Consider the following 17,641-nt stretch of genomic DNA (forward strand, 5'->3'; position numbering starts at 1 on the left):
CAACACAGAAGATCATTAAGAATTCATTTGTAACTATACCGTAAGCTATACATCCATGTGCTCTTTGATTTATCAAAAATTAGGTGAACAAAATCTCTCACTGATAACATTTCAGCTGTAGTCAGGATCATCATCCGGGAGTATCAATCTCAGATCATCATTATCTCTGTAGACTTGTACCAAAGCTGCAGCCTTGTACGCGAAGAACCCCATCATCCCTGGAACAAGCTGCACAACGAGAAACCATCATTCAGGATATCAGTTTGCAAGAAAATATACTGTATATGTCAACATAAATCTGACAACAATAATAAAGAGCTGCCCTTTTACCTCAAAATTAAAAATGCTATTGTGAAAGTGACTAGAAAACGTTGACAGTCCAAAAATCACAGCAGGAATTATAAGCCTTGGGGATGAAAGAACAAATATAGAGCCACCCAATGTCTTCTCTACTGTATTCTTCAGATCCTCGCTTCGAATGCCAATTCTAGCATTTGCATATATACAATAATAATAAATCAAAGAATCAGAACGTGAGGGGTACAAGTCTGAGTATAGACAAAGACATGTCCAAACCTACTTCTTCACTGTCTTCCTCCGAAAAACTTCAGGCACATCTTCCTTTGACAAGTTATCTGCGCGTCGGTACAGAAGTTGAAGATACAACCAGCTGCTCGATAGAATGTAAGTGGTAAGATTTATAATATTTTAGAGCATTGAAACACAAATTAAAACTTTATGTGATATTTGCCAATCTTTAGACAGGAGACGTAGCAACATCATCTTAAATTGCAGGAAGGTAACTGAGCTAACCTGAAAGCAACTCCAAAAGCATAACTGATACCAGCCTGTTCAATCAGAACATTAAAGATTAGTCAGATAATCCTTCTTCAATTTTATCTAGTGATCGGCTACAATTATTTAGGTAAAGCTATACCATTTTGTCATTCATTAGTTTACTGGACGATATGAAATTAAAGATCATAGGCTCTTTAAAAGTATGTCCTAAAAGAGCTTATTAGGTTTTCTGGGTGTCGATGGCAGACACTAAATGCCAAAACCATTCACAATGTCATATCTTCAGATTCACATACCGATGCACTTTTGTTATTTATCTTCAGTGTCTGGTAGATTTGAGATTATTTTCATGTCAAATCAGGTTTGTTTTGGAAACGTCAGTTAAACGGGAGATTAATTAATTGTGACACTAGTCACATGAAAGTATTTAATTATGTATTGTTAGCACAAAAGACCGTGTCTAATTTTATGTCAGCTATAAAGTTCAAATCTAATACCTGCAGAGAGAAGACTAGAGCACAATATACAGTGCAAGCAGCTCCAATTCCTGCTGTCAGGAGCAACAGCTCATCCTTAATCTGTGAGGAATGACTAAAATGAGAAGATGGATATGTATTCGATTTTTGTAGTAAATGCATCAGGAAATGAAATTACTGCTTCATATTTCATAAGGTTGAATTCCCTCCTCTTGTCGCTCTCTTTCTTCCTTTCCTGCCATCATTCGCGACAACATTCCCAGCTATCAGCTACGTCTACAACAAATATGAATAATGAACGGTAATCCCAAAACACCACCATGACAGACCATATAAGCAAGCCTCCTTCTGACACTTAGGCTGCCGTCAACGGCCACCTGATCTCCAGTAGCCTCACCCGTAAAATCGTCCCTGAACTGCATTCCACTGTTTTATCAGTTATGCTATGCCTGGCAAGAGTAACAATAGCGGAGACATGATTTTTGTTTGGCGGGGATGGCATAGACATTATTGGCACAGCTTACATTTGCAGCATTTTCTTCATACGTGGTAGCTTCAACCGCATCAAGACCCGTGGCATTTCTCCTCAAAACCATGTCGGCGACTTTGGAGATGAAGTCCCCATTCTCCTGCCTGTCCTCAAGGAACATGCGCATGACCTCCTGCTCCCCAAGACTGTCACCAGCTATCAGCCCCAACAAGCAAGTCACAGGGTCAGTACCATTACCATTACCAACAAAGAAATGCCAATCCATCTTGGTGTAGAGTTTAAGTTAGTGTATCCGCTATGTAGAAAGACAATTCTAATTGGAATACTGAAGTACACAGGAACAGGTGCAGGCGCAAGTTCCTCGCCATACAATTCTCTGAGAAATGGTGAAGCTAGGAAGTGTACCTTGGAGAGACGAGTAGCGGAGAGCTGGGACCCGCAGCGACCCGCGAGGACGATGGGAAAAGCCGAGGGGAGGGAGCGAACCGCGCGCGGCGAGGTCGCAACAACGTAGGCCGGGAAGCCTTGCCATGCCAGACTAATCTGTTCAACTGGCAGCAAAACTGGTTGCTGAACTGCGAGGAACGAGGGAGCCACGTCGTAGATCGATTCACCACTCGCCGCGCCTGCTTGCCGCCCGCCGCTGGTCTGCGCGCGTGGCCGCCTCCGCACTCGATTGCGCGAGCCGCCGCCGCCTCCGCGCTGTAGCTTGACCGGCCACCGCGGGAGCTGCTGCCCAAGAAGGATTTCCGACCTTGCCTCCTCGATGGAGGCAGCGGCCAGGACGGAAGGGAGGGATTCTCAGGGAGAGCGTCGCTGGAGAAGAGAACCGGTGGAGCGGGCGGGCTCAGGTGGATAAGAGTACGACGGAGGTGCAATCTGGGCCGTTAAGTTCACGATCGGATGGTGAAGCCTCTCTCCCTCATCTCTTGCTTGTATCATGAAATAAATTCTACAGTTTGGAGTCAACATTGTTGTCAAAACTTGAAGAAATATCTCTATTTTGGGAATATGTTCCATGGTCTGTCTAGCCCAGACGGACCACCACTCATTTGGATTTTACGAGATTTGCTAGTTCTTAGGCGTCTCCTAAACCGTTTTCCAAAGCTTTTTGAGTGTGCGGAATATTTAACCGGCTTCAGTCTCACGTTCAAAGGTTACGTTCAAAGGTCTTGTTTATCCAACGCAGTCTAATACAGTGTCTGGTGCCTCGAGGTTGTCCCCGTTCCAAGGGAACGCTTCGAGCGTGCTGGACAGAGCGCGAAGCGAGGTGGGGAGTGCCGGGCCGACGCGTCATTAACACACGAACGACACACAACCGTCGCCTACCTCGCGACGGAAGTTAATGGCACGCAACGATGGTGCAGTTTTCGCAGAGGCGCAGCGACACGTCTCATCGCGCCTAGCTCTGTGTGACGGCGTTAATGTGTGACACCGCTCCCTCGCCTCCCTCCAGCGTATAAAAAGGGGTGCTCGCGCATCACACCTCACACAAACCCTAGCGCCTCAATACCCAACCCTAGCCGCCACCATCTAAGGAGTCGAGGATCATTCCATGGATGGTAGAGGTCGAGGTCGCGGCCATGGCCGCGGCAGCCGTGTTGGAGCTGCAACGCCTGCACGGTCGCCGTCGCCTGCGCCGTCATCGTCTTCCGAGGGGGAGTGGGAGTTCGAGTTCATCGCTGTCCTCAATGGCGACCCACTCGGCATCCAGAGGCTACCGAACAAGTTCGTCAAGTTTGTCGTCGGCAACGAGCCGGCCGCGCTGTCGCCGTGGGAGGCTAGCTGCAACTTTTGTCGGTGTCCGGTGGACGTGCTCTTCGACGGGCGCGACAAGATGTACCTCCATACTGGCTGGGAGAAGTTCACGCGCTCCCACGACATCCAAGCCGGTTGCGTGCTCACATTCAGCTACCAAGGCGACGAGGAGATGAGTGTGAAGGTGTTCGACGATACATTATGCCGCCGACACTACCACAGCGACGACGAAGAGGACGATGATTGAACATGGCGTGTGTTCTTTCTTTGCAGCGAAGATGGCCACCGGAAAATTGAAGCCACTAGTGTAGGTTTCTGGATGTTCTTCCTGCGCATCGAAGAATATCAACCGGGCACTCTCAGAGCCAGCTGACTTTTTCAGTTTGGGTGACTAAGAGTGCCTGAGAGTGTTCTTTCTTGGCAACGAACACAGAAAATCTGCGAGGCCAACGCTAGTTAGGTTTTCTCATTTTTCAACGTTTTAACCATGTCCCAAACTACGTATTAGTTGGTATAATGTTCCTTCTCTCTAATGAAATGAAAATGCAAAAAACATAGTTATTTTAATGTAAAAATAAGTTTGGGGCGCGTTTGCGGGCCGCGGCTAGGGAACGACGCAGCCCAAGCGCGACATGAAGCGGAGGCGTCCCAAAACACTTAATTCGGCGTCATTTGGGGGGACGCTTTGGGAAACGCGACTGGAGATGCTCTTTTTTTGACAATCAATACCACATATATTCATAGTAACAAATAGTACATGATAGAGACATGAACTGACTCCAACGATTACAAAATAAAGTCTAAAAGTAGTAGCAAATCTTCGAGGTCTTTAAAATCTTTTTTTCCAGAACACAATCTTGTACTCTTCTGAAGGCAGCCAAAGATAAATAACGAATAACCCTGTAGATACCGACGAAAGTTCTCCCATAATCTTTTGAGCCGCAATGCCAAGGTTGTGTGCACGCACACAATCATTAAAGCGGTCATTTAACATCGGCAAGAGTACAACACCAATATATCAGGGAATAACAACCAACTAGCTTTGTCGTCGTCGATGGAGAGCCGAGAGTACGAATCACCATTGGCGAGGACGTAGTAGTCGGGACAAAAACTGCAAGGATAATCCTCCTCACGACAACAATGAAAAAGGATCCAAAATCGATCTGGCGAAGCAAGATCTGAAGGCCCATACCTAGAAAATTATGACCGTTCAACACCACCATTGACGTCGCGAAGAAGATCTCGTCGCCGAACGAAAGGCCGAAGATCACTTATTGCAGACGATGCCATCTCCATTGAGGGGAAACCAACGAGAAGACGGGTACCAAAATCCTAACATAATCTAATGAAAATAATACTCTTATTCAAAAACTCCACGCATAGATCGGGTTCCCCACTCCTCTTAACGCTGGCAAAGCCGACCGGAGGAGGGGGAACCGACCTATGAAGGAGGATAAAGTGGAGACAGCTAGGGTTGAGGCGGCTGCTGCGCGTGCATGTTTTTCTGATACGTTGGTTAATGTTACTCAATACTACTAGTCCATGAGATTAGTAAATTGCACTGTAAAACAACCCAATACCACACATAGGGTAAATGTTGAGGTAGAGTAGAGAGAACGTGGAAAAAAGGTTTGCCTTATCTCTTAGCATAATCTCTCTCATCACAAATTTAAGATTTATGATACTAAATATAAAACTAAAAAATAACTCATTTGTACATCATGCTTGTTATATATCTAAATTACGTAGTGGCAAGATAAAACAATATTATGAACCATTGCACATGCCCTTAAGGATTAAGTTCGTGCTCAGTCAAGTTTTACACTGTTTGATTGCATAGTGATTTGTGCCATACGAGTTTTAAGTTAGGTTGCAAATGAGATTTTTCAGTTGCAAGTGAAGATACAACTAAGAAAAAATTATCTAGACAGTTAAATTTGAATCGTGATTTCGCTAATCATCAATTACAACATGAACTGTAAACTGTAACTGAATTATGGAAGGATATTAGTTTTTACGATATTTGACTGTAACAATTACAACTGTAACTGTAAACTGTAACTGAATCGGGATTTGACGATATCATCTCACTAAGAAGGATATTAGTTTTTACTCAACTCAGAAATAGTCACGCCCGGATTTTATTTGTCATATGGTGCCGCTGCACATCGTAGTCGTAATTAGGCTCGTCCTGCCGCGACTAGGGGCCACGAGCCGTATTCAAAAAGTAATATCACTGAATTATGGAACAATAATGTACATTCCCAACTGCAAATCCAAATGCTGATCACATCAACTTCATTTTGTTGAAAGCAACACCCTATCACATCCCCTCAATGCACGTACGCCGCCCCCCCGGCCGCCGTGGCATTCTAAACCGCCGGAGCCGAGCTACGCCTATGCACGCAGGCCATGAGCATGACCATGCACATCCCCTCGATGCTCCTCCACTCCTCCTGTTCTCCGCCGGGGCAGTACTTCGCCGCCGTGACCGTGAGGAGCTTGCCACGGCAGAGCGGGCACGTCGCCGCCGGCCGCGCGGCCAGCCACCGGTCGAGGCAGCAGCGGTGGAACAGATGCAGGCATCTGAGCACCCTCACCTCGTCGTCGTCCTCGATGCCGCTCAGGCAGAACACGCAGCACCGCTCGTGCTCCGCTCCACGCTGCTCGCCGTAGCGCGCCACGGGGAGCTCTCGGTCGCGAAGCTCCGTGGAGCATGCCGCAGCCACCTCCGGACGTTCCTCCTCGGACGAGCGGGACGACGCCGAACACGCCAACCGCAGGAGGAGACGGCCGGCATCGACGACGAAGGAGAGGAGGTGCAGGATCGTGGCAAGAAGACTTGGCATTGGGTGGTTCTCTGAAGTGTCGTGTGGTTCTCTAAGTGTCGTGTTACTGCCTGAGATTAGGAGTAGCATGTATTGTGTGAGAGAGCAGAGCAACGTCAAAAACAGAAACGAGTGGCTGTTTCCTGGTACAGAGGACGAGGAGCATATTTTTCCTTGCGTACCTTTATATATTGATGGATTATAAGGACACAATCAGACTGATACATTGCTTCTGTTTATATTAGGCCATTCGTCCGTAATGAAATTGAAGCCTTACAACCACACAAACACGTTCGCTGGTTTCAAGTACATCGCGCCCTGCAGTGAAGCTGTCAGAGAAGAGTCTGAACAGCATCGCATTCAGGAGACCTGGGGTCTAATCACCAGATATTGTAATCAAGAGGGTTAGCCGACATTTAATTACTGAAACGACACATGACCCAAAAGGATCCAAAAAAAATCATACCAACTGATTCTCTCTAGATCATCATGCCAAAGAAAGGCACACAACACTAGGTTCATTGGCTTTTCCACTGACAGGTAACAAGGTTCACAGGTGTGCCAGACTAACAAGAACACAACACACGTCAATAATAAGAGGACCAAGTTCAAGTCCATAGATCACAGGAGGATCGTGCCGGTAATGCATAGATATAGTAGGATATAGCACAAGTTCAGCACACCGTCTGTTATGTCAGTTACAGGAACTCTTATTCAAGGGAGATGCAACTAACATCCTTGACATGAAGACTGATCATCAAGCAGGCGTTGCTTAGCCCGGTGGCCAGTTCATCTGCCTGCCTCCAAGAAGATGGACATGGATGTGATAAACAGATTGGCCTGCAAAATAAGGATATCAGGTCACCGACGGAAAAAGGGGTCAGGAAATAGATGTTCACTAATCCAAGGGCATGGAAAAGGGACATACATCCACTAGGGCCATCGTTGATGACGATACGATAGCCATCTTCCAGTCCTTCCTGCTTTGCGATAACTTTTGCAGCATAGAGGAGCAAGCCAAGTATCTCTACGTGCCTCTCTTCTGCCTGGGGACAATGATTACAGTAAAATGACAGTAAAATTGTATTCTCTTTTTAGGACAAGTACACTTCAGGCAAGATTTATAGTAAACCCATTACATGAGCAGTTGGCTTAAAATGGAAACCGTAAACTGCGATAATTGATGAGCATTTACCTTTGAAAGGCCACTTAGTCCATCCTTGACTTTGGGAATGATTACAATATGGATCGGTGCTTGAGGATTTATGTCTCTGAAAGCAAGAACCTGGAAAGAATACACAGTTCGCTTCTATCATTTTAGGGTACAGCTGCCAAATTCTACGGGGAATAACAAAGACACAAAAGCTTTCAGTTGACCCATAAGAACATAAGATCGATGAACATTGAGGATTTAGGAGATCCCAAAGCAACAAACAGTAGTATTCAATTCAACCCAGGTGGCCTAGTCAATTCTGATGGCATTTTAGTAGTTAGAACGTCATACCCTGATAGTCTTGTACCGAAAGTGGCCTAGTCATTTACAAAATGAAACTATGGCTTTTGCTCTCTTAAGGCCTACAAAGAATGCTAGCATCGAACTAATGGTATGCATGGATACGGGGATTGAGTGATTGACTGGCAGAACAAAATATTAGTCCCCTCCAATGCATATGTGAAAATACAAGGAGGGAACAATTCAAAATTATGCGCAAAATTGTCTCGTAAAATTATGTGTACATGCTGTGTGTCCGCGTGAAGACTGGAGCATCTATGAGTAGCTATGCATATAAAACTTCAATCTTTCATTTGTTCTATCTTGACAATGGCATTGTAGAAAACAGACAAGATCGACAAAACAAGAAAACACGTGGGTCCATTTATTACCGTTTCTCCTTAAGGTACATATTCTTTTCTTGGAAATCGGTACAACTCAAGAACTAAACTGTAGCAGGAAGGTTCAGAACTTCAGATTACCATTCAGGATTAATCATATTGAAAAGTCTACTGTTATCTGCAGCCCACGAATGGCTTTAACAACACTAGTAAGAGGCAACACGATTATAGTTGGAATTGCTCATCTGCCTAGTTGCTCTAGTTCCTAACTGAATGAGGCCATCCTAGTATCTCCTTATGCAGTCCCGCATTCCGCAGGAATTGTGTATCCCCAACTTTATACTAAGTACATGCAAACAAACCCCTTTTTCCCTGGTGAACTTAATGCATGTGCATCTCTAGTCAACAAGGAATATTTGCATATACAGTAGTATGGCAAAGCAGTAATTGATCAAGTTAACCTGTAATAAATTTTCAGCCTAAGTGAATATAGATAAAGGCAATTACTACATTTACACAAATACCTTCTCATCTTCATACACCACATCGGAAGGTATCTCCTTTTTAATGATCTTGTCGAATCTGCATATGCAATAAATTTCAGAAACGGATGCACCTGCTAAACGACTTTGCTACACACAATTTAAATGCTACACTTTTTTCGTATCTCTCATGCAATAGCTGATCTATTTCAGCAAGTCGTCCTGAGATAAATAACTAGCACTGCACTGTAATTATTGATAAAATCATATCTCACTGATCCAAGCCATGTTCCTTAATCTGTCATAATCATAATAAGGACTGATCCAAGAGGCTCCATTTTTTTAGTGATTTGGGGATAACAAGAAATATTTGCATTGGTGCTACAGTAGCAAGAATCAAGTCTACAATAGCAGTTCATAGGCATAATATAAGGGACTGAAACCTAACAGTTTTATCTAAAGGCCGTTTGGTAAGCAGCAGTAGTGAAACATGAGTGTTTTATGGATGCCCGCACCCTAGTTCCTGCTTCCACGGAACTCAGCTCTTGCCTGCGAGGTGTTGTGGAGAACGACAAGAGATAGATGAACAGGTGAAGGCAACAAAGAGATAGATGAACAGGTGAAGGCAACAAGAGATAGATGAACATAGTGGGGACATGGTAAATTGCTTTGGGTGGTTTGAGGATGTTTTGTGAGGATTTCACCAAAATCATGTTGGTCCATAGCCACAATCAATGTCCATATTGCACCAGATTCTTCTTGGCACTAGGTACGTTGCCTTCCTCAAATTATTGCTTATGATCGCACAGGAGTCGTAAACTTTAGTAGGTAAACATGAACCAGCTGTTGTTACATTTTGTGGTCTTAGCAAACAAATCAGATTAGTTCAAAAGATAATTATGATCAAAAAAGCATAATACCAGCAGTGATAGAACTTAGCTGATACATACAGCTGTACAAAAACCAATAAAGAACACAGTGAACATTCATGAACAATCACAACCCTGTGCCCAGCTCCTGTGTGAGCATTTTGTTTCTGGCTGTGTATGTAGTAGGCCTAAGAGTTTGCCTAGCTTGTGGTACTAGCTTTTTCTTTCTGTTCCTTCTGTTGTAAAACTGGTGTTCCCAGTGAAATTTCTGTGTGCTTTCTTTATAAAGAAGGGATGCAAAGACTTTTCTCTTAAAAAAAAGAATCCATGAACAAATGGGCTTGTTCTAATGTCATTGTCTTCTATAGGCCTATTTCATTTTTTTGGAAGGCTCCGGTTTGCACACTGCATCATGTCGGTTAGGGACATGATTCATAACAGCGAGACTGGTGACCTCCCAGCAGTCCAGCACCACAGAACCATTGCGCAAATTTGGGGACAATTAGGTCACCAACCCTGCAGTCCTGCACTACCCATTTACAAGTACTAATCCTACAATCCCCATTCAATTAATCGAGACAGTACTGAAATATCACAACCCGAATCTATGATCCCACAGCGTCTACCAATGAGGCAATGAAGCTCGCTCCCGTAGATCAAGCAGCAGTCAACAGAGGAACAGCTAAGCTTGCGACGGATCAGTGCGGGCTCTGTGACAGTAGGAGAGGGGAGTGCAGGGGACTCACATGGTGGGGTTGTCGTTGGGCACGGCCGCGAGCGCCGCCTCTTTCTCCGACGCCATGGTTGGTGAGGGAACGATCCAACTCCTCGAGCGCCCGGTGGTGCTGGTCGCCGCCGGAGCTCCGTAGATAAAGAGCACGACAGGCCCAAACCAGAAACCCTCGCTTTGCTCCTCGATTTACCGTTTTACCCTTCCTGTTTGGCCTCTGCTGGACGCTGGAGCCCTGGGCTTCTCGGTCAGTTCACATCTCAGGGACTCAGGGTAGGGAACACCAGTTGACGCAAAGAGAAGCAGAAAGCGGATTAGTCGTGTGCGTGACTGACGTGGCAGGCACACAGCAGTTTTTTTTTTTAACATGGACTACAACGGGCTAACACCAGCCTGAACTGAACTTTTATAAATAACCACGCAAAGAGTACACAAGGGCAAACCCTATTCTCCGCTCAATGCGGAGGATACCTGGGACGCCGCCACTTAGGGAAAGCAGTTCTGAGCCGGGCCCATCTAACGAGAGGAGAGACTGCTTTGTCTCCTTCAGGCTTTAGGTTTCCTTTTTTTGTTTTTTCCATTCCTTCTGATTTAAGTTTGTTCAATGGTCTTTTGTTCAGTTTATTTCGAACCTTTTCAATTTCGAAATTTTTCGAATTTTTTTCAGATTTAAAGTTTGTTCAAATTTCGAAATTTGTCCATACTACGAAATTTGTTCATATTTAAAATTTATTCAAACTATGAAATTTGTTCAGACTATGAAATTTTTTTCATATTCGAATTTTGTTCAGATTTTGATTTTTTTGAAATCTGTTCATATTTAATTTTTTAACTTTTCTCAACTTTGAAATTTGTTTAGATTCAAAATTTGTTTACACGTTGAAAAAGTTTAGGTTTAAAAAATGTTCACTCAGAAATTTGTTTCATTCTAAAAAATGTTCAGTTTTAAAAATCTTTACTTTTTAAAAATATTTTTGAAAAATGTTCGGTTTTCTAAAACTTCAGATTTAAAAATAAAAAAACAGAAAAAAAAGAAAAGAAAAGAACCAAAAAAGAGGGAGTACCTTTTGTTGGGCCGCTGCCGGGAGGCCCATAAGCTAATGCTTCAGGCGGGAGGGAGACTTGCTCCCGCTTAAAGCATGCAATAGGAGCTCCCTTACACAAGGGGAACATTACAAGTATTTTAGAGGACGGGTGTTGCAGCGATAGACCCAAAGTCTAACATTAGATGTTATCCACAACGCCACTGGAAGTGAGAGCATTTCTCCTATTCCAAATGTTCCAGGTGATGGTTGTGTTGATAGTGGATTCCTCGAAGCTATGGCAACGCGAGAGCCAAAGGTCGGTGAAGCTGGTGAAATCGTGGGCGTCGAAATTGTGGTGGAAGAAGTTCCGAACTTTCTGGTCCGGGAGCATGAGAGAAGCAGGCAGTCCGTGTCTTCATCTTGAGGGCAAGAGAGGCAAGTAGCAGAGACATTGAGTTGATGCTAAAACCGCTGCTCATACGCTTTTTCCTAGCCATCATCTGATATTTTGCACTTTAAGGATCAGTGCTTCTCCATACCTTAGTCGACACTTACATAAGTACATGGGAGTGGTGTTTTGAAACATGGGTGCATATGCTCCCTATATTTTGAAATGCATGTTATGAACATTTTAAATTTCAAAAAATTGAAACAAAAAATTTGTACGTACATCTTCACGTCCTACGCGCTCACAAAGTCGTTTCATAAAAAATCGACTTATCATGTGACGTGTGTAAAAAAGACAAAATTCAGTGCTAAAAATAATGCTTTTCACGAGATAAAGTTTCTCCTTTTTACATAGACCAAAAAAAATATTGGTTTTTCGTGAAACTTAGCGAATGCACATACATTATGGAGATGTACATGTAGAATTTTTTATCCAAATTTTTTGACATTTCGAAATATGTTTTTTTGGTAGAGGGAGCATACGCACCGGGGAGTCGAATTGAATTTCTCCTACATCTTGTACTTTAAAATTTAATTCTCCATTGTAGCCGGGCTTGCTTCTTTTGGCTCCATCTCCAAGGTTTCCCTGGGAAATGGGGTCTCCGTGGCCTTCTGGTTGGATCTCTGGCTTGATGATCAACCCTCCACGAACGTTTCCCCAACCTCTTCTCTCACTCAACCCGCCCTAACATCAACGTTGCGACCGTTCTATCCTTGGGCCTCGGTAGCTCCCTTGGACCACGTCTCACTGCTGTCGTGGCAGACGACCTTCGAGCCTTGTCTTCCGAGTTGAGCCTGGTGGACCTCCGTCTTGATGTTTCGGACTTACGTGACACCCGCCTCTCTAACAAAAAACTCTCAAACAAGTGTTTCTATGTCAACTCTTTCAGGCATTTGCAGATTGATGACGTGGCGCCCGTGGTTTGGAGGAGTGCTGCCCCCTTAAAGTGCAAGATCTTCTGCTAGCTTGCTCGGAAGAAACGAATCCCCACTAACGAACAGCGGTTCCGGCATCACCTCGCTACCTCGGTTGCTTGCCTCTCCTGCAACCTCGATGAAGATACTGACCAATTGCTGCTCTTCTGCCCTCGGGCGGTTGAAATTTGGGACTTCTTCCACCGTGGTTTTGACCCTCGCGCCTACACCAGTCTCTCTGACTTCTGCCTTAAGCGCAACTGCAGCTATGAGGAACTTACCATCAACACGACTATCGCTTGGAACATCTGGAAGCGCATAAACGCACTGACTTTCAACAACATTGTGGAGAGTCTGTCCCTTGTCTCTCGCAGATTTATTGAGTATGTTAGGCTCTGGGCCTTTCGATGTAACACCTCCTCCTCAACCTCCTTTCTTATTTCTTGGTGTAATGGATATGACCCCCTTGAGCTCCCCCCCCCTCTTTAGCTCCCGCCTAGCTTAGCTTAGGCGTCCGCAATCCTCTTTCAAACCTCCGTAATAAACTCTGTTTGATCCTCATGTTGGTTATAAAGTTGTTCAAGCTAAAAAAAAAACTATATTACGGCACAAGTGTTGAAAAGAAAGAACAAATTTTCCCCCTCCTCCCCTCTCACGCGTGAACAGTGTTTTGAGAGTCCATCTTTCTCCGCCGGCTCCCCTCTCCCTCTCCTCCGGCGGCCTCGCCGGCCGGAGTGACTGGGAGAGGGGAGGCCGAGCCTCCTCTGTATATAGTAGTCTAGGTCTGGCTTGTGTTCCCCTAGTGGAGTATGGCGATATGCCGATGGATGGTGAGCTCCCCGCGCTTCCAAGCGGCGATGGGTGGCCGGTGAGAGAGGTCCTGGTGGTGCCGACGGCGAGGTGCTGCTGGCTGCTGCTCAAGATCTTCTATACCCTGTCCAAGAATAAGCTTGAAGGTGTGGTCAGGACTCTGGATCTCGGATTCGGGGTCATGGCTGCAGCTATGTGCAGATCCAGGGCGGCTGAAGCTTTGTGCTTCCTGCTCGGTGCTCGCCGTGGTGGCGAGAGCGGCTGGAAGCTCCAGATCTTCTTATGCCTCCTCTTGGGTTTGCGTCGGGGGACAACTGCAGCTGCTCCCGGGAGTTTCTCCACGGCTGTCCCCGATCGGCAGTCGTCCCAACTGGTCGTAGGGCGACCACTCCCTCCTCCTTCGTCGGCGACGGGTTTCTCCAGTCGGCGGAAGCAGGTCTACATCAACCTCCAGGCCATGATGCCACAGCGGAGGCCTTGCTGCTTCGTCGGAGTTTGCTCCCGCCTCCATGCCCCAAGTGGTTTCGTCCCCGGTGGCATGGAGGTTGGCTCCGGCGAGCTCTTTGGTGGTGGAACCGGAGCTGGACTTGATCGCGTTTTCATTTCTCAGTCAAAGGTCCTTTGTGCTAAATGTGTGGGTCGATTTGTAATTTCCTACTTTTCCTGGACCCTTTCTGTAATTTGTATCACCACCGCGGATAATGAAAAGTTGCTCTAGGTCCTTCGGGACCTTCCCCTGTTCAAAAAAAGAAAAGAAAGAACAAAAAATGGGAGGACAGGCAGAAGAAGCACCATCCTTTCTGCATGCCTGCTTATTCACTCTTTGCTAAAGAAAACTCACATGATGAGCAAAGTATTGTGTTTCCTTTTCTTGGAGAATCAGTATGTCATCGCATATGTTCGGCTGATGGAGTGGAGCACAGCCGATCAATCGTGTCCGATGTAAGAGTATTCTTTAACCAGGATCCTGTTCGCCAGCTAGGTTAGTCAAAGGCTGCTCTGCTATGCACCTACCCTTCTTGAAACGCCGAGCAATGTGGAGACGGGGGAATCTTGGAATGTCCGATTTGATTATCGTGGTTTCAGATGGACGCAACGCAAAGATCCAAGAAATGGAAGCAGCCATGAAGTCGGCCAACAGCAAGCTGTGCATGCGTTGGCTACCTGCGCTTTTGTTGCCTCCTGGAACGGCCAAAAGAAGGTTCTAGCGAATGTTTAGTTACGTACTGTGCTAATGCGATTAATTTGCGCGCTCTCTCGGCTAGATTACTGGTGATCGAGCCGTGCAGAAGTTTCTCTGTGGACCGATGATGGACATGTGGCCGTGCACCTGGGTGCGGGTTACTTGCTCGGTCCAAAGAAACGGTGTTGGATGCGTCAACAACCACACGACACATCACAGCCGACGTGCCATATAGTATGCCGCCCGTGCCCCTTCCGCTATTAATACTGGGACTTCCGGTTCCGGGTGTTTCAACCAGTCCTTTGAAGATTTCAGCAGACAGCCGAATCACGAGCGTCCCCTTCATCGCAGCAATCACCAGTCGTCCTCGCGAGGTAAATCTCTCGGCGATACTCCTGCTCAACTTGGGCTTTGATCTTTCAGCTACCCTCTGATTGTAACTCTGCGCATAAGGTAACTAAAATCATCACTTGTTCTATCTGTTCTGATGATCAGATAGGCAGAAGAGAGCGGCGAAAAGGCAGAGACCGGCGGCCATGGACAGCGGCAGCCCGGTGATGACGGAGAGCGAGCGGCGCGCGTACCGGTACGCGCAGGCGCCGAGGGTGCAGGGCCTCGGCGTGAGGAAGTCGTGGTCCAACGACTCCCTCTTCAGCCTCGTCGGCTCCGCCAGAGGGGTCACCGTCCACTCCTGCGTCTGCGCGCCCACCACGCACCCCGGATCATTCCGCTGCAAGCACCACCGACAGAACCAGAACGCCTACCAAATCGGCGGCGCCGGCCAGGCCACGGCCGACGCCGACGTGAAGCGCGGCGACGAGGCCCACCAAGAAGCTTCGTCGTCCGCGGAGCAGGAGAAGGCGTCCTGAAGACGACCGCGTGTTCTTCTTCGCGGGCCGGCAGGAAGGCGTCGTTCTGTGTGTGGTTGTACCTCTACGTACGTGCGTGCGTTTGCCTGATGTGACTTACCGTGGAGGGACCCCCGTTTACCGCTGAATATGTGGACAGCTTTTTTCCTCTGTAAATTTTCAAGAGTTGGTTTTCTTTGAAGTGTATTTGATTTTTAGTTATGTTCTTGAGAGAAGAGGGTGAATTTCACTTTTTTTCTTAGTTATGTATAAATACGGAATAGTTATGTAATACGGAATAGAAACATGAATATATGGATTATAAAACAAAAACAAGTGAAAAGATTCTCGATGAGAATTCAAGAAATCTGTCCCCAGCAAAAATTTAACTCTGGTTACTAGGTAAGCCACTGCAACATCAACCGCTGGAACTCCTTAATATGGATTATAATATCATCTAGCACGAATACTCAACTATACCCGATCAGGGGTACCTGATAGGGCACCAAAATCCGTATTTCCTTTCTTCCAAAAATTTCTAACAAAATTTCTGCATGTTTTTTTTTTTTTTGAACATGGGTTGGATCCCGAAGGATCCCGAGCTGCATATATTAAAAGCGGTGGGGACAACTTACAAACCAGACCTAGAAATAAAAGAAAATTACAGACTCAAACTGGCAAATTTCAACAAGGATCCTAGAAAGCGAAAACGAAACGCGATCAGGTCCTTGTATCCCAACACCGGCAGAGAGCTTCCAACTCCGGCTGCCTGAGCACCGCCGGGGACAAACCACTTGGCAGCACACAGGGGGTAACTCCGGCTAGGTTCAGGATAGCGCCTTCTTGGCGCTTTAGCTGACCAATGCCTTCAGTCAGAGAAGAACGCAGCGGCAAACTTGGTAGCCGCGTGATGTGCTCGAGGATCTGCAGCATAAGGGGGAGCCGGAGGAGGACGGGGAGGCCAGCCTTCCTCCGCGGGGACACCGTCTCCTTGACGGCATCGAGCAGAAGGAAGACCGCAATCCCACCCGCGCTTCAGCTCCAGGTGGTTGTCGATGGGGTACCAGATCATAACCGGGACGACGACTCACCACCCTCCCTCGCCACCACGGCAGGCCAAGGGGAGAGAGTCGGAGAAGGCCAGCAAGCGACGGAGCCGCTCCTCCTTGCCACCACGGCCAGCCAGGAGTTGCTCCGCTGCTTCTTTTCCGTTGATCTGGAGATAGCACTTATTGACCGAGCTTGCCTCCAAATCCCGCTCCATGTCCTTCCACCTCGGAAGCACAGAAGGACCTCCTGATGCAGCGCCAGGGCATCAGAACGTAGAAGCTCCACTCCATAGCCTTATTGAAGGAGATCCCCGGGGCGCGCTCCTTCCTCCCCAACCGCGCTCGCCACCAGCGCGTCGTGAAGAAGAGGAACGTCCACAGGACGCACAAGATCCGGCCAGGGAGATCTCGCGCACTACTCCTAGACGCCATCATGGACCAAACAAACAAAGAACTAGACCTATGCTGTACACTACGGTGGCCGGCGCCTCGCCTCAGCACCCTCCTGGCGGCATCACCGCCGGGAAGAGCCTTGGCTCGGCCCGGGAGAGAGGATAAGGCTCCCAAGCTACTGTAGTGAAGAGAGAGAGAAGAAAAGGGGGGAATGAGTGCCTCCACAAAATTTCTGCATGTAGATGCATGTATGTGCATGCGTGCCAATTTTTAAACCCAAATTTAAAAATATGTACCTTACATAAAAATGATAAGTCCTTAATAAGCAGTCTAAAGGAAACTCCTATTTCCCAACATGTCGGTATTGCTACACTATATAACTTGATTCTAGACTAAGTAATTTCGGGTTCAAGAGTACCCACTTTGTTCGCGTTCTCTTTCCATGACATGGGGCGTCACTCATGATAATTCAACAATCTTCGGGTTCGTTCTTGTTTTGCAAGCTTTGTCATACGTCTAAATATGTAACTTTTCCAACTATAAATAACTTTACTTACTAGTAAAATTGTAAAATTTTGAAGATAAAGTGTAAGCAATGTTGTAAATTTTGGAATACTAGTTAAGAATTTTTGAAAGCTCATAGCTCCACAAGATTTTAACTTCTCCCTGCGGGATACTTGGTTCACTTGTGGAGAATCAAGCGAGAT

The 17,641-nt window shown here is 46.3% G+C and overlaps 4 protein-coding genes across 4 annotated transcripts; 1 reads left to right on the plus strand and 3 right to left on the minus strand.

The window, feature by feature from the left end:
* Window positions 1-15: 15 nt before the first annotated feature.
* LOC124674827 lies at window positions 16-2,373 on the minus strand. Its single transcript, XM_047210884.1, has 9 exons — window positions 2,170-2,373; window positions 1,799-1,959; window positions 1,604-1,690; window positions 1,453-1,509; window positions 1,296-1,376; window positions 814-848; window positions 581-670; window positions 331-487; window positions 16-228 (listed from the first exon to the last, which is right to left on the minus strand). Exons 1-9 carry the CDS (start codon window positions 2,294-2,296, stop codon window positions 112-114), a joined length of 912 nt encoding a protein of 303 aa, XP_047066840.1. The 5' UTR covers window positions 2,297-2,373; the 3' UTR covers window positions 16-111.
* Window positions 2,374-5,720: 3,347 nt separating this feature from the next.
* On the minus strand, window positions 5,721-6,371 carry LOC124672635 (probable E3 ubiquitin-protein ligase RHA1A). Its single transcript, XM_047208833.1, has one exon. The coding sequence runs from the start codon at window positions 6,369-6,371 to the stop codon at window positions 5,895-5,897; it is 477 nt and encodes a 158-aa protein (XP_047064789.1). The 3' UTR covers window positions 5,721-5,894.
* A 422-nt stretch (window positions 6,372-6,793) lies between these two features.
* Window positions 6,794-10,410, minus strand: LOC124674896 (14 kDa zinc-binding protein). The gene is made up of 5 exons (XM_047210949.1): window positions 10,281-10,410; window positions 8,708-8,765; window positions 7,546-7,635; window positions 7,279-7,396; window positions 6,794-7,190 (listed from the first exon to the last, which is right to left on the minus strand). Exons 1-5 carry the CDS (start codon window positions 10,334-10,336, stop codon window positions 7,123-7,125), a joined length of 390 nt encoding a protein of 129 aa, XP_047066905.1. The 5' UTR covers window positions 10,337-10,410; the 3' UTR covers window positions 6,794-7,122.
* Window positions 10,411-14,925: 4,515 nt separating this feature from the next.
* Window positions 14,926-15,742, plus strand: LOC124678126. The gene is made up of 2 exons (XM_047214050.1): window positions 14,926-15,018; window positions 15,140-15,742. Exon 2 carries the CDS (start codon window positions 15,181-15,183, stop codon window positions 15,511-15,513), a length of 333 nt encoding a protein of 110 aa, XP_047070006.1. The 5' UTR covers window positions 14,926-15,018; window positions 15,140-15,180; the 3' UTR covers window positions 15,514-15,742.
* Window positions 15,743-17,641: the final 1,899 nt, after the last annotated feature.

This window comes from Lolium rigidum, chromosome 7 (assembly GCF_022539505.1).
Source record: "Lolium rigidum isolate FL_2022 chromosome 7, APGP_CSIRO_Lrig_0.1, whole genome shotgun sequence".
NCBI lineage: Eukaryota > Viridiplantae > Streptophyta > Magnoliopsida > Poales > Poaceae > Lolium > Lolium rigidum.